This window comes from Amphiprion ocellaris, chromosome 8 (genome assembly GCF_022539595.1).
Source record: "Amphiprion ocellaris isolate individual 3 ecotype Okinawa chromosome 8, ASM2253959v1, whole genome shotgun sequence".
Taxonomy (NCBI): domain Eukaryota; kingdom Metazoa; phylum Chordata; class Actinopteri; family Pomacentridae; genus Amphiprion; species Amphiprion ocellaris.
In genome coordinates, this window is record NC_072773.1 from 32542477 (window position 1) to 32567317 (window position 24841).

The following is a 24841-nucleotide window of genomic DNA, read 5'->3' on the forward strand; positions in this document are numbered from 1 at the left end:
CATAAATCACACTGATGGCCTTAACCTCAGTATTTAGACTTGTTAGGTCAACTCACAATACAAGTCTTATTTCTCTTCTGGAAAGCACTTTGACTCAATAGCTGTTGTTTTAAATTGGTTATATAAAAAAAAAAAAACGTGACGACTTTTGATTTGACTTTCTGTCCAGTTACCACTGAACATTACACTTTGATCAGGCTGTGCTAAAAGACATTCTGTATTAAAACTCTCCACCACAGTTCTTTTTGTCTTGATGTAAACCTACTGAAATTAAACCTGGCATATCAATGCAGCATCCGTAATTTTATCCTGGCTGTCCTGAAGTACAGAACCTGAAGAACAAACAAGTGTCCATGTGTAGAACTTACAGTCTGGGCTGCTTAGCATCATTAGAGTATAATTACTGTTGTTCACATGTGTATGCAACATTTTTTTGTTGTAGCAGCTCAAGTTGGAGTTAAAAGTAATTTATGCAGAATTGTACCTGTTTTCTTCAAAATTTAGGTCTCAGCACTTTAAATTAAATTGACTCTTCAGTTTAGAAAACATGGTTGGACAAAAGCAAGGCATGAGATACCTTCACATGCTTCTTTGAGTTTTAGTCCAAACATCAATATAATAAAAATACATTATTATTGAAGTCTAAAATGCTTGAAAAATGACACTGTCAGCCACATAGCTCCCTTATCTAATCATTTAATCGTCACTTGTAGAGACTATCAGTAGACCCTCATACTCTGGTCTTATCTATTGCAAAGTTTCACATTTTATCAGTTGTTTGTAGGAAAAGTAGTGGAATGAAAAAATACAGTATTTCTTGAGTAAACATACCCTTAACAAAAATATAAACACAGCATAGGAATGATCATTTTTCTGGGCTTAAGGAAAAGCTAAACATCTCATTTCTATTGTTATGGTTGAAAAAGTGTTTAGTCAATTGTGCACAAAATGTTTTTGAGCTGTTCAAGTGGTAACAAATTCTCAACCTTTATGTTAATCAGCACTCTGGTGAAGGGCTTTAAAGTGGCTTTATAGAACAAGGATCAGATTTCAGACACTCTTGACCAGACCACCTTAAAATGCAGCTTTAGTCAAATCGCATGATGCCACAAAAGACCTAAAAAATAGCCAGGCACTTTATAGACCATGGACGCCCAACTTGTTTTCCAAGTTGGGCGTCCAGATAGTTTTCTTCTGACTAGATCCTTGCATGTGCTGTATCTACTCTCAGATGTACATCGCTTTGGATAAAAGCGTCTGCTAAATGAAATTGTAGAAATTGTGACTCCATCGTTTGTTGTCTAAGAAATTGTCTGACAGATAATCTGCCACATGATGCTCTGGATGTCTGACAACTAGATCCTGTCTTTAAACATCTCGACCAACTTCACCGAATCCTTCAGTGAAAGTGGGACAACGTGAGTGCCCAGATAGCTCAACTGGTTGAGCAGGTGACCCATAAACAGGACCTGTAGCGGTCATGGGTTCACATCCAGTTCATGGCCATTTACTGCGTGTCATTCCCCGACTCTTCTACCCACGTTTTCTGTCTCTCTCTCCGCTGTCCTATATATAAAACATGCATAAAGGCGAAAGGCCGAAAAAATAACTTCAAAAAAAAAAAAAAAAGTGAATCTTTCTTGGAAATTTTTGAAGACTCCAAGTTTTGATCCAGAATTGATTTTTGACCATGTGTGTGACAAAGCTTCCTGATCATCACTGGCCCTTAGCAGGCAGACTGAGTCACAACAGTTTCCTGCCGCGACCAGCTAGCAGTTTGGTAGAACCATGCTGGACTTGTTTTTTTCTTGGTGTAATAAACAGCTGTCTTGGAGAGCTTCAGTTTTATTGCTACCTGTTTCTCACTCATGCCAATTCCCAGCAATGCCAAGATGGCTGCCTTTGTGGCTTCACATAATTCTTTAGTTTTAGGCATTATGTGAGAGCTGACAACTTCTGAGTTGTGCTACGGCTTGAATGTCAGCAGGAAACCACTCTAGACCTTTGCATGTGCAGTGCTGCTTATGATGTGAAATGTCCTCTTATATATCATAGGAATACAATGAAGCTTAAACATGTCAGATAGGACATAAAGTATTATGGAATCAGCTACATTTTTGTCATGCTCTTTGTATTCTTCAGGTAATATTCCTTTGGTGGTACCAGGCATTAAAATGAACAAGAAATTGATAAAACAAGGGTGGTCTAATCATTTTTTCATGACTGTATATAGTGGCACATAAAGAAAATACAAATACCTCAAAATTGTAGTATAGTGCAGTACTTAAATGACGTAAATGGACAAACACAGTGGTTAGATCTTATTGATGCTGTCTGCACCTGACAGAGAAGCATCACAGGACTCCCTCACAGGTCAAATGTTAAAGTCAGTGAGACCCCCCCACCTTCCTGTGCATGACCAGGATGCAACCTGCTCTGTGGGGAGCCAACAAATCAGGTCACAGGACAAATAGGAACCACGAATGAATTGTTTCAGTGTGCTGATGTGGAGCCTCAGGTTATAGCCATTTGCAGTCTTTCTTGGCAGCAATGGGAGGATAGACTCTTGTCCTCCTGAGATCGGTTGAATTGTACTCAGGACGAGACAACGCCCCAGATTGAATTTGCATCGACATTCCTGCATATTTAACACAAACCTGCTTTTTCCCCGCAGTCCCAAAATCCTATTTTAAGCCAGTGCGCTTGTACTGCAAAAACAGAAAACATGTTTGTGACTTAAATAATAATAATAATTTGGGGGTGGAGAGGAGAGAGGAGGGATGCATTTGCTTTTTCTTTTTTATTTATTTTTTGCATTCAGAGAATATGAAGCTCTGGCAGTGAGGGCAGGAAATGAAAGGAAATGGAGTGTCACATGCCCCCACAAACATCGCAGCAGGGTATTAGGGCTAAAGTAATGGATTCCTCACACACACCATTACTTCAAAGTGGAAATCATGAGGACACTGCCACCTGCAAGGCCAAGCCCTCTTACCAGGAGTAAAACTGCTCATAGAATAACGCGGCTTTTGCAAGTCACTCAACTCAAATCAATGTATGTATGAAGGATGACAGTCTGATTAGCGCAGATTCCAGCTACTTCGTCGTGCATCTGATAGATCACATGTACAAACAGAAATAATTGCTGGTCCAGGTGTACGCCAACAACAAAATTCACCCAGAATCCCAGTGTGGCTTCTCTCCTCTCCAGCTGTGTAATTTATAGCTCCGCTCCAGCCTGACATCTCAGTGCAGTCTTCATCTGTTACCGGGGACAGAAATTCAGCTCCCCTCAAGACCCACAAATACTAAAAAAGTTACAGCACATGACAGACGAGCACACCCAACTTCTGTTTTAAGTATCAAAGCACTAAATCACAGAGAGTCCCAGATTCTGGCCGGCAGACTCGCTGCTGTAAAGCCTTTGAACTGGACACTGGGATGATTTGTTCATAATTTATTTGCATGGATTTTACAATAGCTGCATTGTTTTTTGTTTTTTTTGTTTTTGTTTTCCCCTCCCTGTAGTCACATAGCTACCCGTCCATTTTCACTGAAACTCCTATTTTATACCACATGCCTTGTCTCACCTACAATTTATCCAAAAGATTCAAAGAATTTTCATATTTTTCTAGTAATAATAATAGTAACTTTATTTATATAGCACCCTTAAGAACAACGTTCACAAAGTGCTTTGACAGTTAAAACATGCAAACACAGAGATAATCAAACAAACTATAGGAGACAAGTCAGAGCAGTCAATTAAAAATAAATAGTAAAAATAACAATACATTAAATGAATAATTTGCTAGATCGGCACACATATCAAACAAGGGAACTGGGTAGTTTGAAAATTACAGAACAAGATCGAGGGTTAAAATTAAAAATCCAAAAAATAGAGAATTAAAGAATTAGAGAGATGACATCACAGCAAAGAACCAGGCAGCTAAAAGTAAAATAAAACAAGAGAGAACATCTGAAATAAACAGGATATAATATAGAATAAAACACTAAAACTAATTAAAGCTAAAAGGAAACCTCACAGATAAAACAGATTTATTTTGCATCTATCTATCTATCTATCTATCTATCTATCTATCTATCTATCTATCTATCTATCTATCTATCTATCTATCTATCTATCTATCTATCTATCTATCTATCTATCTATCTATCTATCTATCTATCTATCTATCTATCTATCTATCTATCTATCTATCTATCTATCTATCTATCGAATATAATATATAATATAATGTAAATATTTATTACAAATGTAGAATTGTATAAAAATAAAGACAGGGGTAATAATAAAGTGAAGCATTCCTATTCCACACTGCCTTGTCTAAAATAGATATAAGGCACAGCGTCTAGAAATAAAGAACTACAATGTAAGTTGTAGCTATTTTCATGAAGTCAGATATTATTTTCTGTATCTTGTTTGGAGTTGAAATTCATGTCACGCTGTGTTGTTTGTCTGTTATGAAAGGATGGCAAGAAGGGTCCCCAAGTCTTACAGCATTTCTTATTAAAGCGACTCAGTGAAAAGCGTAGCATCTCCTATTTAAGGCAGGTCATTATATCTGGAAGCCAGTGACTCAGCGTGGGCAGAGCAGCATCTTTCCATGAGTCAGTCACCTTCTGAGAGCGAGGTGAAGGCAGCGTGAGGAGCTGGTGTCAAACGAGGATCATCTCCATCAGTAATGCCAAACAGAGCTACCAGAGGGTCTAGTTTCTCTTCTTGCATAAACGTCTCTTCTGAAATTTTTGTAAGAGCACAGCTACTTATATTTTATTTGTCGATTTGGTCCATGTGTCTAAACAGCTTATTCATTACTTTTAGCAATTTATTTCAACCATTTATCCTCTTTTGGTCATTTTTCTGCTCATTTAGATTCAGAGTGCATGACGACTATTCAGCAAACACATGATGTTCAAGTAGCTCAAAGCTGAATTAAGATGTTGATGCAAAAGTAACCTTGAAGGTGGATTTGTGGTTCTGTATTGGTGTCTGTTTGCATAGCTCCACGTGCACAGAGTGAAGTATTGTGGGAAATAAACCACCACAGTGGCTACAGATAAACGCTTCCATGCAGGTCTACAATAAGCCAACAGGTCCCCTTTAGAAACACTAATTGGGTCCTTTCAGTTGAAAGAACTTTTTTTTTAATATATATTATAAAAATGTTCTGAGATAATTTTGCAATGTTTTAGTGATGTTTTCAGCTTGTGAAGGTAGAATAACTGAAGTCGTAAAAATGTTTGAAAACACTTTTGACTGTTATGCTCAAACGCTCTCAAAACTTGTAACACCGTCAACATTGTGGGAATGTTTTATAGATTCTCTAATGTTTTATATCAGCAACACACCCAAAGTATCCTCAGAATATTGCAACGAGAATGTTTCACCTTTGCTAATACATCACAGTACAGTACCGTCTCATAAAGAAGGTTCTGTCGTTAGATGTCTTGATACCATCTTGTAAACATTATATGAATGTTGTGTTTAGAACATCCATTCTTTGTTATCATTGGAAAAACATTTAATAGAGAAATATTTTATAACGTGTTTCCTTGACAAAAGGGAAAATGTTTTATATTTACTATATCGCATTACAGAAACATTATACAACGTTACATATATGAAACATTCTGGAAAACATTTTTTTGAATGTTGGTTTGAAAACGTTCCTCCTTTTTTATTTGTTATCCAAAAACCTTCCATAACATGTTTCCTCGACATCATCCTGTCAAGCACTGTCTGTCATCTGAGATCTTGATATCATCTTGAAAATATTTTCTACCTGTTGGCTTGAGAACTTACTTTCTTATCATGGAACATCGTAACAATGTTTTATAGAGCAACATTTAACAATGTAACAAAATGTTCTCACTATAATACATCACATTTATCACAGAACACTACAGGAAGAATCTTCCACCTTTGTTGATATACAACATTACAGAAAAGTTTAATAAAAATCCTCTGAGACCTTGATAACATCTTGAAGGTGTTTTTCAAATATTGATTTGAGAACATTCTTCATTTGTTATCAAGGAACACAATCTGTAATCCTGACGACATCCTCTGAATGCTGACGTTAAAACATTGTAATAACTTCATAGAGAAATGTTTTCTAAATGAAAAATTTTTTTAACCATCACAGGAAACCTTACTTGATTAAAAGTTTTTTTGTTGTTGTTTTTAATTATTAGAACTCGGCAGTAATGTCAGCCGGTGTTGTGGGAACGTTTCCTGCTGGCTGGGGATGCAGGCGTTTATCAGCACTGCTGCTGACTTCTGATACAACAGCCTCACTCCATGAATTCTGTTTTTCTGCAGTAGGGGCAAAAGCAAAAGGACAAATAATGGCACAAGCATAAGAGTAGCCGACCTGTCCAGCTTTTTTACAGGATTTTGACACTGCTACCAAGTGGCAGTGGACCTAACAGGTGGAAGTGTGTGTGCAGTTGCATGTTTTAGCCTGGAAGTGAAACTAGACCTGGTTGACAATCACTGTCAGATCCAACTGTAGTACGGAGTGTGGTATTTCAGCACCTTGGACAGCACCCAGTGAATGCAGCCATGAATAGAAAATCCACCGTATGTTAATAGAAACTGGGGAGTAGTACAGGTTAGAAAGTATTACATATGAATGTATTTTCCACAAGGATTGGGTTTGAAGGTTCAGTGAAACATTTATCCATGATGCAGAACAGAGTCCTCGCCCCCCAGTGAAGCATCGCATCTCGACTGCACGAGTTAAACCAAACATTTCAGACTGCTTGACTTGATGCAGGACTTTCCCGGAGCAACAGGACGATATTTTAACTCCAAAAAAACCCCCTCTTATTTCTCTTTTCATTCGTCTTGTAATGTCTCAAATTGCTGAGTCTGTCAGTTATTTCGAGCCTCTTCAAAGACGTTGTGACGGAGCTGTGTGGGAGACAAGCAGCTGCTCAGAGCTCAGCATAGGTGACATCAGAAGAGCAGCACAAGTCTTTCAGCAGGGTGGGACACACAATAAGGACGCCACTGCTTTCTGCACTTTGTAGTGATTTCTCTCTCGGTCCCTTTTTCCCCGACTGTCGCAGGGAGTTGGAACAACAAACTGTGTCACACCCACACAGCAGCAGAGCCTGTTATCTTTTCGCTCACAGTCTACCGCTATTTCTGTTGCCCCTGCCAGTGTTTTTGTGCGCGGAGGTCTACACACACACACACACACACACACACACACGTATGGCAACGCATGTGTTTGTGTGCTTTCTGAAGGGGGTAAATACACAAGGATGAGGAGTAAAAGGGATGAGACTAACCGTAGTAGTCACAAAACATCTCTGTTGACTGGAGAGGAGGCAGAAAGGAAGGATTTGGGGTGCAGGGGTAAAAGCTGCCAAACTCCAAAAAAAAGGCAATTATTTTCAGAAATGTAGCGTGTGTCGTTTTGTGACTTTCAAAGACTCTCTTACCCACAAACCATCATTAAAAATGGGAGTTTTCCGCATCCTTATACCGGAGAGATGTGTGCAAATGGATATCATTAGATGCTGCACAGGATTTTCTGCATGCATAGTCGCCAGAAACTACAACATTACTGCGTACAGTCTCAGTCATTCATCACATTCTCTCACATCAAAAGAGCCTCAATCAGACAGCCTTGAATTCACAAAGAGTTTTCTCATTTACTCTCTCTTCATCCGAGGAGAAGTCGGTCATTACTCTGCCTCTGTTAACATCCCATAAGGCCATCGTAGGGAGTAACTGGCTCACACAGGTTCAGATCCTGCTGCTTGTGGATGACTCATAGGACAGTGTTTCCCTATGGGGGGCTCCATCTTCTCCTCCTCAGTCCTACTGTACTCTTCTTCTCTCTCCTGCTGTCTCGCCTCCTCGCTCTGTTCGTCCTCCCACCTCTGTGCTCCCTCTAATCTCCTTTACGCCACATTACAGCCCTTCCTCTTTCCATCTCTCCACCTGCCAGCCTTTCAATGCACCCCTTCTCATCTTTAAAGTCGCCATCCTCCCCCATGATGATGTCCTCCCTCAATATATATATATATATATATATATATATATATATATATATATATATATATATATATATATATATATATATATATATATATATATATATATATATATATATATTGTCTCCTCTCTGCAGCCATACAGATTAGACTGGCTCCAGGTCACCGTAAGAAGGTAATCTAGGGAAGGATAGTAAATGCATGCAGCGGGAACAGCAGCAGAGAAGCAGCAAATAGAGCAGTTGTCAGTGAAGGGAATTACTATCCGAGCGCTACGTGAAGCTACCACCTACTTTCACTTATTCTAAATCTGGTCAAGTCGAGCGTTGGGTGTACTTTTCAAGATGATTCTAAATGGCACATGTCAACCAGGGAGCTGCTCTCCTTGCTGAAATGGTTTATGGCTGGTGGCAGCACTCAGAAATGTAACGGCCCTTTGATTTGCATGAGGTGGACTCATTAAATCAGCCTTCTCCTCCCTAAAGAGCAAAACAGCAAAATGAGGGTTGCATGTGCCATGATATCACTAGAAGTTACAAATATGACCAATTCTACAGGTGCACTTTCAAGTTTACTAAATTAAGTGACTAAATATTTTCCTCTTAAAAATTTTTCCCATCTTTTATTTGTCTGCAACTTCCAAAGCTGACCCCACAGTCAAAAAATTAATTTGATTTGTGAATAAAATTATTGTTTTGGCATTTTTTTTCTCTCAGATCATGCAAAAATAAATAAATGAGTTTAATAAATAGTTTTTTTGTTTAAAGACTTTTGGTTTATTTGGAGACTATCAAAGTTGTTCCTGATTGATTCAATTAGTGACTAAGTTTTGAAACAGTTTAGACAGCAGTCTGTGCGGTGTTCAGGCAATTAAAACTGCATAGACAATCAGTTTATTAGTTTCGGACTCTGTTATTTTTTAACCTTCTCAGTCTTCCTGTGTTATGTTGGTGTACAGAATCAAATGAAATTGCCAAAATATCCCTGACAGTTTCAATTTTGTGCTGTTTTTGGGCCATAATGGAAATGCATTTTTATGGGGAACAGGCTGTTCCAGCTTGCAGCAAAAATAAGTAAATAAGACTTGCTGTGCCACATGTAATGATATTCAGGACAGACTCCCCCCTGAGAAGCCAGAACCCCCGTACTGTGAATACTCAGCGCTTTTTTCTATTTGCTGATATCATTAACGTATGTGGTCAGTGTGTATTAGCATTTGATATTTATTTCAAAGTTACTGCAAAACCGAATATCTCCACTTAGTTTAAAGTGAGCAGGTCAGTAAAGTATGAAACTATTGGGTGTCTTTTCTGTGAGTTTGACCTAATAATTAAGTCGATTCATCACAGTTATTTTCTGAGTGGACGCCTTTCCCAGCGGACAAATCTGCAGCACATTATCTCATATGGGTGGTGATAGGAAACCACCCACTGCTCCACTCGTACTCCATTACAGTGCACAGAAAACTCACTTATTCCTATAATACAATTCCTTATTGGACGCCTAATGGTGATTTATAGCCAATGCAAGGGGCGGCCAGTGAGTTGTGGTAGTGGTGAGTGGGTTTGTGCTGCCGTGTTGTGGCCCCAAGGTGAGAGGAGTTCATTTTGAACAGCAGAGCACAAAGCTCACTAAGAGCGACAACATACAGTACAGTTAGCAGGAGAAGCATCCTTCCTGCTCACTCCAAATCTGAAAAGAAATAGCCGTATGTTTTCATCTGACCTGACCTTAGCGCAACAAATTGATGGCTGCTGTTCCACCTTCCACCGCCGACTCGAGGCTGCTCAGAACCCGAAGGCTGTTTTAATTGGCTGACACACCATGAAGACATCTGGTTATGGGTGGTTTCCAGGTCAATACTCAAACTGCAGTCCACCCTGATGTCTGATTAGTCAGGGAAAAGTTTCTGCACACCTCCCTCCTCACCTTGTCGAGCAGATTATAAACAGACACCGAGTCCTGAGTGGCAGGCTACTTACTTTATTGCTGCAGATTCTCTGTCAATTAATACATTTTTAAACAGTTTAAACAGCAGTTTATTTAGTGTACAGGCAATTAAAACTGTATAAACATTTAGTTTATTAGTTTCAGTTATTTATCTTCTTAGTCTTTCTGCTTTGAACTGGGACGAAGAATTGAATAAAATTACCAAAATATCCCAGTTTTAATTTTGTGCTGCAAGTTTTTTTTATGCATTAATTTGTTTACATTTTTACTTTAATAAAAAATTGGACGTCTTAATTTTTAAAAAATATTTATATTTTTATGATGTATTATTATTATTATTATTATTATTATTAATAATAATAATAATAATAATAATAATAATAATAATAATAATTTGCATTATTAATGCAGTGGTGTTTTGTGTTATATTTGAGTTGCAAATGAGCATTTCCCCCTGTATAAAATCAGAACTTGTCATTTTTCTACTTAGTTTTTAGATAGATTAGCCAAACAAGACATAATGCATTACTGAGGGAGGTTTAGAGGTAATGATAAGTACATTTGTTTCTCATCTTTAACCATGTGCTTAATATTTAACAGATTTCAGAGTCAATCTTCTCATCTAACTCTGAGAGAGATTCCCCAAAGTGCTACACCATTCCTGGCCAGACAGGCTTTTAATATGTATTTTCAGCAAAATGCTGCCTGCCTGTACCCCAGAGTGACTGGTGTTATATATTCTTAGCAGAGTTCTCCTGTGAATGATTCCTGCATATTATAGCCTACATGTGATGTTATATACAATATAAGTAGCCTTTAATTCTATGCCATTAGCGCTTGATTTTCTTCCTGGCTGCCAGTTGGTGGTTATTGTTCAGGCACCAAGAGGGTGGGCAGGGGAGGTGTTGGCTCTATCTTAGGCTGGTAATTTATGGCTCCAGCTGCTGTCTCCCTCTCCCCAGGTGGACATCTTGATTTCTCAGCAGTACATCTAATTACGGGGGAGAAAAACACATTTCTGAGGGGAGCACATTCTGTGAGAGGGCAGCGCTAATCCCTGATTGGACACCAGTTTCCCACAGGAGTAAATTTGTAGATACAAATCAAACATCCTATTAAGAAAAAAAATCTTCAGTAAGAATCTCATGGCAGCTATTTTTCTCACATATGAACCCATAGTGACAGTCTTATTTATCAAAAAATATGATTGGTGAACTTCATGAAGTTTACAGTTTAGTTTCAAGTGTTGTACATTCTGCGTCGTGTTTGAAAAATGTTGCATGGAGTCTTTGTTGCTGCAGAGAGCTGCATGAAATCTGGTGAGCAGCTGAGTGTAAAGACAACAAATTTGATAACAAGAAATTGTAGAATCAGAAAGATCAGACTCATTACAAATAAGTTTGTGTTTGTAATGAGTTCTCGGGAGGAAAATCCGATTTTGAAAGCAGATTTCCACCCAGGCAGGGATGTTTTAATCTTACTATATGCAGATCTGATAAGATAGTTTATCATTTAAGGTAATGAGATAAATAGGTATAATTCTCAAACTGAATATTTTATTGAGTTTCAATGCAAGTCCCACTAGAAGTTATAGAAGTGAAGACTTGAGCACAGCACAGACCATTGCACTGAGTCTGAAACTGCCATAAAGATAAATTCCAAATCCCCATGCACTTACCAATGCAGAGTAGTCAGCTCTGTAACTGGACTGCAAGTATACAAAGAAGTAAGACAACAACATGTGCCTGTGGTGTCTATCTGTCTGTACATTCATATGGAGGTGCATCCAAAGCCTTAATGACCAGTTCATTGTTTTACTAATACGTACTTTAGAAGCAAATAGTGGACATGAATGTGGTTCAATTCAGAAAAACCTGAAATTCCTGGGAATGCTGCTGAAATGCAGGTTGTGACACTTTGTACGTTTGAAAGGACATATAGCAGAAGCTAGTTAGAGGTTTTGCTGTAGCCCCGTGTCAGTAGGATTATTTCTGATGTATGTCGAGCGAGTTCACAGGCAGCACAGGATTTCTGGAGAATTTAGAACTTTCCTGCTGTGTTTGGGCAGCAGCTGCTTCAATCACAACTTTTTTAATGAGGAGTTATATAGGTGTGAATGATGGAAATTCTCTTCATATGGTCTCTACTTATAACAAGCATTTGTTCTGAGCAGGATTTGTTTTCCTGGTACATGTGTAGTCTGTGTGTTTGCAGTCCAGACAGTCCTCACAGTCAGGGCAGACTGTGGCAGACTTCAGTGAAATATGAAATTCGTGTCATGCGTACACTTGTAGACATGTGAATATGGAGAGAGCAAATTGGCCTTGAATCTACATTAGCTGCTACTAGCATAACATCCCCAAATCTGTGACAGAATTGTTGATGCTCCAGCTGCATTCTGGGTAAATTTAGGCACCATGTTTTGACAATAATGTAAAGAGATTTTTTTTTTACATTCGTAATTATTCTTATATCTTGTTTTGCTGCATCTGTTGTGATGCTTTTTGTCATAAATTGACATGAACAATTTTGTAAAAGAGTTATGCTAAACAGAACACTCTACCAGGCAACTGGAAGTTAAAAGTACATCCATCCATCCATTTTCTTCTGCTTATCTGGGGTCGGGTCACGGAGGCAGCAGACGAAGCAGGTCATTTCAGTTGTCCTTCCCCCCGGCGACACTTTCCAGCTCTTCCTGGGGGATTCCGAGGCGTTCCCAGGCCAGACGAGATATATAAACCCTCTAACGGGTTCTGGGTCTACCCCGGGGTCTCCTCCCAGATGGACGTGTTCGGAAAACCTCCAAAGGAAATCTCTCTGGACGCATCCGAATCAGATGGCCAAACCACCTCAACTGGTTCCTTTCAATGCCAAGGAGCAGCAGCTCTACTCCGAGCTCCCTCTGGATGTCCGAGCTTCTCACCCTATCTCTAAGGCTCAGCCCAGCCACTCCGCGGAGGAAGCTCAGTTCAGCCGCTTGTATCTGCAATCTTGTTCTTTCGGTCACTACCCAGAGTCCAAGCTGCAGCGTTTTGGATCACACTCACTGCTCTCTTGTTTTCTGCCACAGCAGGCAGCTGTTTTCAGCAAAGCTCTAAAAAGCCAGTAATCCAGCAGCACAGCCAGAAATCACATTGTGAGTGGGCAAAGAGAAAATCAGTTGGGCCTACCTCCAAGACCCTTAGGCACAGTACTTTAGGAAGAACTGCCATGGAAGGTAACTTGTTAAAGCACTGGTGCAGCCACCTGCACAAACAGAGAGAAAATCAAACGACATCTGATGGAGGGCAATGCAAAAGCCTGGCCAAATAGCCTCAGAAAGCCTCACATGTACAGAAGCTCATCCTCTCCTCTGGGGCCACAGAAACAGCTGCAGAGATGTGTCCATAGACACTATCAAGTAAAACAGGCAACCCAGTGGGGATATGAATCAACAACTCACCTGGAAATACTGAACTGTTGGTCCAGTTTGGTTGGTTTGTATTTCAGAGAAAGTTTATATCATATAACCATGGGCTGCTTACATGCAACCTACGGTCACCATGCCAGTGGTGTCTGTGAGAGGAGGGATATTGCTGTTATTATGGTGTTCGTTCTGAAAGTTTTGTAATTCTGGCATCACGTTGAACGATGATGAAGAAAATAGTACACCTTTTGAAACAGATACCTTGTAGTGTCACGTGTCACTCCATTCCATTTCCCACGGTTATCCACTAATCTTTCATCTTTTGTTATTTGTTACTGTCTGTCAGACCTCCCTCTTACCTTTTGTTGTCTGCCAGACCTCTTGGTTCAATTACCTTCTGTTCTTCTCTGTATTATCCTCTGTTACTGATTAGCAACCATATGCAAATGAACCACTATTCACCCTTGTATTTACGTACAGCACCCTCCCTACCCTCTGACCATCCCTATAAATTGTGAACTCTGCAGATGTTCTGGGTCGGCTTACCTTCACAGACTCATGCTCTGTGTTGGTAAGACCACCATATGCCGGAATACCATTAAATACCCCACTACAGCAAACTTTGAAAGACTAAGAGTGAAATTTCTTCGACTACAGTGATACCAGCATGTGGACAATGTCTAGTTTTCCTTGTTCATGCATTTACACCATAGACTGTACATGATCTGTACGTGGTTTTGTCAACTTCCTCACAACATTGACGTAGGTGCTGGTTGGTCATGTGAGATGGCACCGCTATTCCTACGTTTTGGTAAATTACACTTTCCTGTACATAGATAGGCTCATTTACAAGTAGACTGGCCTTTCTAGTCTTGATCAATATGATAAAAGACTTCATTTCTGAATTCTAATGTTGAAAACAAAACCTTTAAGTTGAATACCATACTTTAAGTTGGTGAATTTTATGTAAACAAGATCTGATTCCTTCTCGATCACTGATATTTTTCTGGTTAAATTAAATTGTGCATAGATTCCTCACTCTTTTGGTGAACAGAAAATGTAAATGTACATGGTCATATTTTTAAGATTTATTCTTTGTAGACCCTGATAAAGATTTAAGAGTTTGACTATTTTATTTGTATGTGTAATTTAAATGTAATTTTAACTCTATTGATTGGCACAGTTGTAATTCTACACAAAAACTGCAACTCTACACCCATAAGCTATATGTTTGCAATATTCAGTAATGATAAAAAAACAACTTTTCCCTGTCTGATGGTGTTCAGCTTTAACAATGCCAGCTGAACTTCAACTTTTTCTCTTCCTCACATCATCAATGCACTTTGTCTCACTGTTATTTAGACTCGAGGCAAACTACAAGCTCCCCTTTCACTGCTCTGAGCTGTAGACTGCAAGATAAGGAGGATGGATAGATCAAATCCTGACAGATTTACTAAATGTTGCTGCTCCGGCTTTCTGTTAACAGCCACTTTTAGAACACGGTGGAACATTTAGCAGCTAAAAAGTTTGATTTTTTCCCTCAGGAGTTGTTGGAAGATCAAAAGCTGAAAGGAGACTTTATGCTGGACTTTGCTCATAAGATGATCATTTGAAAGGTTATGTGAGTGTTAAGCTAATTAAATGTGGTTATGAAACAGCTTCATCTCATAGTGACACATCAAAAAGCCAGCCTGTATTCTGCCAAAGTTGTCAATATTTTATTAATCTTCAGTTAAGGCAATCCATTACAAAGCATTTCACAAACCACAGTATGACGACAATATCATGTCCAACACCTGGTTTGGAAATTATTCAGCATGCAAGTCAGAGACCAAGAGAGGTATGTAAACAACCTGGGAGAAAACAGGAGCAGTGGCGAGAAGAACCCATACAGTATGTGTCTCATAGGAACAGAATGGAAAGAAACCAGAAAAAGCGACATGCTGCTGGTGGTTGTTATCTCCAAATTACATCCTAAGAAACAAACGAAGCATGTGGCAGATGCACTAATCAGGTGAAATGAGGGCAGACTACCAGACTTTCCGCCACTTTGGCACAAGCATGCACATGGTCTAAGGAAGCCAAGTTCAACAACTGAATACATGTTGGCACTGAGTATTCTTCACACGGGGCTTATGTACATAATTAGAATTTCTAAAAGAAGGGAAAAACAAAGTCATTTCCACTGAGAGAAAAATAATTCTGTTGTTGGGGGGGAATAATTTAATGTTTAGCAATTGCATAAGTGTCATTACTGTGTCATTTTCATATTTAGAGATGATGTCTTAACTACTGAGAATAGTCGTTTTCAGATTTCCCTGGGGGGAATCTTGCAGAGGTTACAGACCACAGAAAGAAACAGTAGCTTGAAGAGCCAGAAAAAGCCATTTTGTTGCACATGAACTGACTTTGTGTTGCATGAGATAAGTTTGAAAAGTGTGCTCGACACCTCCAGTTCACATGTTCGTTTCCTCTTTTCTCACAGACATTTGCAGTCACATTCACAGTAGCCGAGCTGCATGCTGATGCTGATTTAACGAGCATCACGCCTGCCAATGTACTTTCACTCATTAATTTTCTGTGAGCAATGAAGAAAATCCGACTCACTTTGAAAATTATAATTTAAAAAGGTTACTTGCAAAGTAACATATATGATATTTATATATGATATATGATAAGTTAATCATAGTTAAGGTTATAATGCATAAATATATATTTCATGACAAGCATATTCAGTGTATACTGTTTATCTTCCTTTTGGTATGCATGGCTTTCTGTAGAGGTATACTAGTATTTATGAGCGGTTACGTAAATAAACTTATTGACCTCTTTGCGGTTCTGATGAATGAGTGAATTTGGCAGCAGACTAAACTCTGCTTTGTCATCTGAGGGAGAAATGCCATCGCTAATGAAAAATTTAAAAAAGGAACCAAAAAAAAAAAAAAAAGAGGCCAAATATGGATCTGGGCTTGTGACAGAAGGAGTTCAGTGTCTCTGGATTGACTTTCTGCAGTTTCATCGGACTCTTTCTGGGAGTCAAAAACAGTAAGCGGCTGACACAGAACCGAACATGATATATGTAAACACATTTGTTCCGGACACGAAACTAAAACCCAGCAGAGCTTCACATTCTCAGAGAACAACACATCCATGTAAACGCTCCTGTATCATTCAATGAAACCCCTTTTCAAGTACAAAATAAGACTGAAAAAATGCACAAGAAAACAAAATAGGACAAAAATTAAACCCATTTCTCAATGAAATCCATGAATGTTTACTTTTTTCCATGAGGCGATGGAAATAGCCACAGATGAATTGTAAACAAGTCTTGACTTTGAATATAACAAGGCTTGGCGACACTGTTGACTCTCATTACTTCAAAGATCATTAGTGAAGAGCTGTCAGTATAAAAAGTACAGAAGACTGGCGGAGACAGTGTGTATCAGAAATAGACCTAATCTTGCAACAGTTTTTAGCATCTCCAACGTTTTCTGCTGTGTGTACATCTTAAACATGAGACCTGCTGCTGCTGGCAGAGTGACACCTGGGAATTTGGATATGTTTCCATATAATAGGCACATTTGGATCGAGATATTGAGTGACTGAGAGATAGTAGTGAAAATAATGGCCATTATATATATCAATAACTCAGGATGTACGCGACTGGGCCGCGGTGGCTGTAACTGTCTTACAATAATAAATTTATACACAGTCACTAAAATGAAAAAGTCATGAACAAACGTGTATATATGCTGACAAGTGGATTGAATTGCAAAACAAAGCTGTGCAATTGTATCTTAGGTATTTAAATAGTATCCCACTGAGTTATAAAGGGGGCTGTTGTGCATTAGTGTGAAACAATTTTATCTGAGAACAGTCAGTGTTAATGGGAGAGAAGTGAAACACAACACAACCGAACAACCAGACTGAATATACAAAGATGGACTCGTTTTTTTTTGTTTGTTTGCTGCAATCAGTTGTTTTCTTTTAGATCACTATGAAAAGCAATCATATATCTCTCTTGCAAGATTTGTGATTGAAAAACAAATCAATTTAAGGAGGTAAATAAAGGGGGGGTGGTTGTTGACATCAGTATTTCAAAAGTACATTTGAAGGGTCGAACACAATCCCAGCTAATAAACTGTAACCACAACAAATATAATGGAAGGAAAAACAAACAGAAAGTCGGCAAGTAAGATACGGCAGCAGGACTTAAGCGGTATAATTTTCCTCTTTGCATACTAATAGGGAAAGCAAGTATGTGCTTTGAATCTGTTTCTCTGTAAACACACTGTTTTTGAATGATAAATATAGGTTGATTTTTATATATCTCAGTATAATATTTCTCTTATAAACATTCTTCCTGTTGTCATGCTTTTTAAAATGATTGTAGAAGACAGTGTATGCTGAAAACATAACTCTCCGTTATTTTCATTGCAGTTGCTTCTATCAGCTTATCAACATTGTTTGTGGTTTGTGCTTTTTATTTGGACAGTAATTAGTGCATTCTGTTAATATAAATATACGAAACACGTACATAGAAGACATGGTGCTGAAAAAATCAGTATGGCAACAGCTCACAGGAAGGTCCTCTACATTACAGCTTGCCATCCAAAAATTATCCATTAGTGAAAATGATTCATACACTGCTGAATAGGGTTTTTTTCTTTAATCACATGCTTTTATATTACAGTCCTTATCAAAGTAGAAACGGGGGCTGTTCTTTTTAGAACACTGGTCAGAAAATATAGGATGGAAAACTACAGGGGAAATATGACTTCAATCCCCTCCCTCTCTAAGGAATAAATTATTTCTGCAATAAATAAATAAATAAATTAGTATACATATGATTTCCTAGTTTAACACACACCGATTTCCGAAAGGTATCACAAACTTGATACACACTGGCACGTCCTAATACATTTATGCCTTCAAACAGGCCCTCTCTACGGGTTTACTTGCTATCCATTACATCACCACTTTGACAGGTTTGACAGCGAACAACTAAAACCTCCTTTTACATCGGCCCCCTCTCAGCGCTCTCATCCTCAAGCACTCAGAGAGGACAAAAACATGAAAAAAATAAAACCTCTCTGTTCATCAGCAGGTTTGCCCCCTACAGCGGCCTCCCTGCTCCAAACCAGAATGGAGTCTCACCGTGCGTAGCTGGATTAATATTTACGGAAGGGTCTCGAAAGCATTTTCCCCCTCAAAGGTGGATGCAGGTTCCCGTCAATCTTTGACCTCGTACCCGCCCAACATAGAGCTGTGTTGGGGTCGGGGGGATCACACTGGGTTGGTCTGGGGGTCGTCAGAGGGCGAGTAAGCCGGAGGGACGGGGTTGGGTTTGATGGTTTTGCTCTTCATGTAGGAGATCAGCTGGTCGGGGATCTCAGCCAGTACGTCTTTAGCCAGCCGGGCCATGCTCAGCACGTGGTTACCTGTACGGTCCATGTAGTCTCTGAATGGGACAAACTGTTGCAACAGGGAAAATAAAGGAGTTACTTCTTGAATAAGTATGCCATCTTGCTCCACACACTGTAAAATTTGTCTTTGAGCTGCAGTTGAAGCGCTGTTTGAAGTGCTAACAGTTAGATGTGCTAAATGTTAGCAACCCTGAACACAAGACAACAAAAGCTGAAGTTGAAGTGCTGTCTTGAATGAATCTCTTCTTATCATACTTTCTACATACTGAATCTTTCAGTTTTGTTTTACAGTGCCCTCCTTTGGAAGTTTTTCTCCTTTAATTTTAACATTGAATGCACACTACCTTAATACTGTAATTGTGGCCAAAAATGAATCTTCTAAATACTGTCTTGAAGGGGGTGAAGGCAGTCACTCCCTTTACATTTTAATAAATTTGCAGAAATCTGTTTTCTACAGTTCTACAATTTCATTTAGCCGACGCTTTTATCCAAAGCGACGTACATCTGAGAGTAGATGCAACACAAGCAAGGATCTAGTCAGGAGAAAACAACCTGGATAAGAGCCATAAAACAAGTTCAAGTATGTGTGTTTTCACTTTGATATGAAAGAGTCTTTTTAAATCAGATTCTTGTCAAAAAAGACAAATTAAATTAATGATGATTCAATGTTTAAAAACAGAAAAATGGGAAATTTTCCAGGAGAAATTGAACATTTTGTACAGTCTTGTTCTAGTTAGCATCAACTGTGCTGCATGTATATTTCCCACAGTATAGCTTTGTGTACATTCTTCCATTTACTTTGTGGACTGAGGACTTGCTTGAACAACACACACCAGATAATTTCATGTCCTCCTTCGTCATTACTGAGCAGGAGACGTGTTCATGCTGTCTCTTTCGCTGTGACAGACAGCAGGGATTGCGCTGAACAGAACACTTCCAGTGGATATTTCTGGATTTGTGTTACTGAATCGCAGGAGACTTCTGAGTCTTCCTTCAAGTCCCTTAATGTCATTTTCCCTCTCAACAAGCAACCAAAGTCGACCAATCAGAGCTCTGAGTGTCACCATGAGCTTTGTCTGTAGCAACAGTAGCCCTGAAGTGTAATTACATTTTTTAGAAGGCTATCTGGGGCGATACATGCAGAAGCTGTGTACCTATGCCAAACTCATTAGAACTCATTGGTGGCACTAGAGAGGTCAGGTCTGTAAAATCTAAAGAGATTAGCCTCTTTAGTGCATGAATGTGTTTGGAAATATTTGCATGTATTACTGATATGAGACTTTATGTTAGAAACAGGTGAAGAGGAAAAACAAGGTGAAAAGTGTTCACCCAAAACATTAATGGTTATCCTATGTGGACTAAGAACATGTCGAGTAGATCTTATGGAAATCAGTCGCTTATTTTCTGGTAATTTGTGCACAAAGTTGACATTTTGGTCTGCATATGGCCTGCTGAGAAAAAAAAAACCCTGCAAAATGGAAAGGCTTCATGTTTGATAAATGTGTTTGGTAAATGTCATGGTAATGTGCTCATTGGATTTTGATATTATGGAGATCAGAGGGTCACCAGACTGATTAGATGTTATTTCCTCAGGACCCTGACAATCCATGGCATATTTCAAGAGACATTTTGCTTTGGAATTAAAAGGGAAAAAAAGAACCAAGATTGACATCTACCGTACAGGCATGGCCACTAATGAGCCAAAAAATGACTATTAAGCACAACATTAGGAGCATCTTACCTGCACAATGTCTCTCTCTGCCAACTTCCCCCGCGAGGAGATTCTGATGTCGTCACCATCTAGCTCAACCATGGCTACAGAGAGAAAAAGTTTTTATTAAAAAATAATCTCCTGTGTGACTTGGTGTCCAAATGGTACACAAATTTATCAAAACATGAGCCTGGAGGGAAAATATTCTCATTCTGTGCATTGACCAGATTCTTTCAAGTACAATAGTTGTTATTCTCCTGTGAAAAGTCAGAGCTGATGGAGAGTCAGCAAAGTCATATCTTTCTCCTGACAAACTTTAGTTAGTATTCTCACCATCAAACTCAGCTTGGCCAACTCCAACAATGATGATAGACATGGGGAGCTTAGCTGCCTGTCATGAACAAAGAGAACAGACAGTCAGTTGTCACTCACATGCCTGGAATATAATATTTTCTGAAAAATAAAAAAAAGAACCCCAACATAAGAGATTTTATCAGAGCATAGAGGGGTTACATTCCAAATTATGTGTCTTTTTTCAACCAATGCACATCTCATACTGCAAAGTCAGTATTAACTTGCAAGCCCAGATCCCCAGAAAAGCCACAGACAAACAAAATAAAGGATAAGACAAACGTGAATTATACATAGCATCATAGCAGACCGTGTTTCACATCACATTCTCTTGCACAGTTTGTGTCGTCAAGGGGCCAAGAGAAAACACAAAATACATTATTCAACTCAGGGGGCTTCATGGCATACATCAGTTAGCATGTAACAGAGTATTTCAGCTAACAGCTATACAGGTTTATAATGGAGAATATTTTCCTGGTTGAACTACACAAGGTTACATAACGTTCGTGCAGTTTATAGAAATCCCACACACATCACTGGCATTATTTATTCATGACTTTTGCATATAGAAATGTTTGAAATACTGTTAATATCAGAACAGAGATGTCCTGCCTATTCAACGCCAGTCGAAACAAATGTGAACCCTACGTGATAAAGGTTTCATAAGGCTCATTTTCTAAACACTTTGTGGTGTAGAGGTTCCTGTTCCTGCATGATATCAGACCACAGCCCCGATGTGCAGAATGTGAAAGCTCTGGGATGGATGAATGATATATGCTTGTGGTAGAAATGCATTTACAGGGGTAAAAGTAGGTCAGCTTTCCTGGAAAAACCTCCCGAGAGGAGAGGCCTGTCACAGATAGGAGTAAATAGACTGAGAACGACCACCACCACCCCCCACTTCATGCTCTCTATCATTCTTCTGCCTCCGTCTCTTTTCCCATTTTGTTTTTCCCTCCACTCGGCTCATTCCTCATGACCATCTTCCTCTCACACAAAAATACATTTTCTGTGCTCCCCTCTTCCAGCAGGTCAGAGCCCACAAGCGTATACCTATAAATGCCAGACCAGATTCTGTATCCAGAAGTGAATTATTCAGCCTACACCATTTGTTACTTTGCCTGTACTGTAGAGTCACTCAGGGGATCTGTCTGCACTCAAACCCCCTCCTTTTCACAGCATACAACCACAATAAACATCCAGACACTCTGTAGGTTCATTTCATTTAAAATTAAGTAACGATAGAAGCGTTTGACCCATTGACCAGGAGGATTTAGCACTTAAATAATTTCATTTTCTGACAGATAGACGTTTCCACTGCACTTAAAATAATCCAATTTGTCCTGTATATGTAACTTTTTTGTTTATTTTTTAAGGTCATATTGGGGAGTGTTGCTGCATATGTGAGAAGGGTTGTCTAAGTTTACATTTACATGTTGAAAAATGGAAAAAAATGGCAGCATGGAGTAGAAAAAAGCCACTGCAGCCACTATTCATCTGTGTTTAAAGCCTGTGGCATGACTAGAATAATACCCCCAAACCTGTGATGAATTTGTAGGTGGTAAATTTGCATTGCGGGTAACACAGATGCAAGATGTTGACAAAGGAGGAGAGTATATCACTGGTTCTGCTTCATCAGTTTAGATCCTTTTTGGGGAAACAAGCTGACTAGTGACATTTGACAACATTATAAAGCAGGATTCATTGAATAAATTCTGAAGTGGTAGAGTTGTCTTCTTCCCCTGCAGTAGCTTCAGTGTTAAAAAAAATCTTTTATTCTGTCCATCACTATTACATATTCTGTATCAGCTTGTTCCATTACATCATTGGAGCTATAAGATGACACTGAGTGAAATACTGCAACCCCAACACTTCATGTTTTTCTGGATGCACCATTACATCAAATGAAAGTACACTACTAGTCAAAAGTTTGGACACACCTTCTCATTTAATGGTTTTTCTTCATTTTGGTGACTATTTACATTGTAGATTGTCCCTGAAGGTATCAAAACTATGAATGAACACATATGGAATTATATAGTAAGCAAAAAGTGTGAAATAAATCTAAACATGTTTTATATTTTAGATTCTTCAAAGTAGCCACCCTTTGCTTTGATTACTGCTTTGCACACTCTGGGCATTCTCTCCGTGAGCTTCATGAAGTAGTCACCTGATGATACCTACAACACTAAGTATATTGTCAACAAGCATCAAAGTTGTACACTACCAGTCAAAAGTTTGGACACACCTTCTCATTTAATGGTTCTTCTTTATTTTCATGACTATTTACATTGTAGATTTTCACTGAACTCCTCAAGAGAATGCCAAGAGTGTGCAAAGCAGTAATCAAAGCAAAGGGTGGCTATTTTGAAGAAGCTGAAATGTAAAACATGTTTTGACTTATTTCACACTTTTTTGTTTACTACATAATTCCATATGTGTTCATTCATAGTTTTAATGCCTTCAGTGGGAATCTACAATGTAAATAGTCACAAAGATAGGACAAGAAAATAAGAAAAAGCATTAAAGGAGAAGGTGTGTACAAACTTTGAAATGGTAGTATATTTTAGATGTCTTATGGAATATTTCCCCAAAATCAAACCCAACATTTTGTAGGTCTTTGGAAATGTTAAACTGTAACACTGAATAATTAATTCAACAAAATGTAAACTGCTGGCTTAAATAAGAATTTTGACAAAATAAATACGTTCAGTATCTCTTCTTGTTACAATCTGTGCAGAACAAGTAGCTTATTGTCTTATTTTAATAGAAGCTTCACAAGTTGGTGAATCTTTAGCCTTTTCTGATTCAGAATGAATAAATTCCACCAAATGAAGCCCTTTGAGTGTTCCACAAACTTTAAAATATTCATGGATTTTATGAAAGTAGTGGTGAGCCAGTCTTGCATCCAAAACATCAAATTGACCACTGCAGACTTAATCTAATACCTGCATACAAATTAGTGGTGAATAGGTCAGACAGTTACTCTCTTTTATAATTTATGATCCCAAAATGATATCTGGAGCTTAAAGGAAAAACATCAAAGCAAGGAGATGCAGTTTGTATTTACCCCAGAGGCTGTTCTGTTGGATATGTGAACATATTAGTCACTGAAGGCTTAAGCTGTGCTGGTTTGGGGAACAAGGAAATCAGAATAAATACACCCGTACAGTTCGGCCATTAGCATTAATAGCAAAATTACCAGCCAATATCTACTCTGTGCAATGTTTAAAAATAGCACCAAAGATAAAGCACAGTCTATAAGAAAGCAAAAGATGCAGACATGAGTGTTGCACATAACTCCTTGTTTATGATTCATCTCTCCAGGGCAGAGTGAAGCAGGCCATCCAGTCTCTAGCTCTGTACGGCAGAGGAGGCAGCAGCAGAGTGCAGAGCAGCAGACAAGATCTTAAAAGGAAGGTGTGGCTGTTCGAATGGTGTGATTAACAGTCGCAAATTCCCTTTAAACCCAGTCTGCTGGGGGTCGGAACGCCGTGTTGCCGTGAGGGTCTAGCCGGTCGATGGATTCCAACTACAGGTGAGCTGCAGTGTTGTCAGGACACAGCAAATAAGCAGCACAGACATCATAGGCATTAGACAAACACAGTAAATTCTAGCATAAACTGACAAGCTGGTGCCTCAGTTAGTGCTCCGGTTTGGGACGATGACTCTATTAAAGTGAACCTATTGGCCTGAGAGTGAATCTCAGCTGAGCCCCACAGCCTCCTGAGGGTTTCAATAAGAAGGAGAAATACTGGACATCCGAGCACATGGGGGGGTGAGACAAGTGGAGCAGAAAACATCCCATAAATCCTCAAATCTAGTGCTACTGGCTTATAAACCGTCAAAGTAACAGAAAACCCGAGAGCGGTACCATAGTAAGATAAAAAGGACCTGCGATGCCAACAGCCTGCAGAGCTGAAGACAAGGGAGAGAGGAGTGAACCTCTCTGGACTTGTATCAGAG

At 39.0% G+C, this 24841-nt stretch overlaps 1 protein-coding gene across 2 annotated transcripts in view; it reads right to left on the reverse strand.

Annotated features, from left to right (window-relative positions):
* Positions 1-16053: 16053 nt before the first annotated feature.
* Positions 16054-24841, reverse strand: part of cpne5a (copine Va) — an 81188-nt gene continuing 72400 nt past the window's right edge. For both annotated transcript variants that reach the window (XM_023285847.3, XM_035955310.2), the window contains 3 exons: positions 20858-20915; positions 20555-20628; positions 16054-18862 (listed from right to left, as the gene is read on the reverse strand). In XM_023285847.3, the coding sequence (XP_023141615.2) occupies positions 18674-18862; positions 20555-20628; positions 20858-20915 (321 nt within the window). In that variant the 3' untranslated portion in view covers positions 16054-18673. The remainder of the gene's footprint in view (positions 18863-20554; positions 20629-20857; positions 20916-24841) is intronic.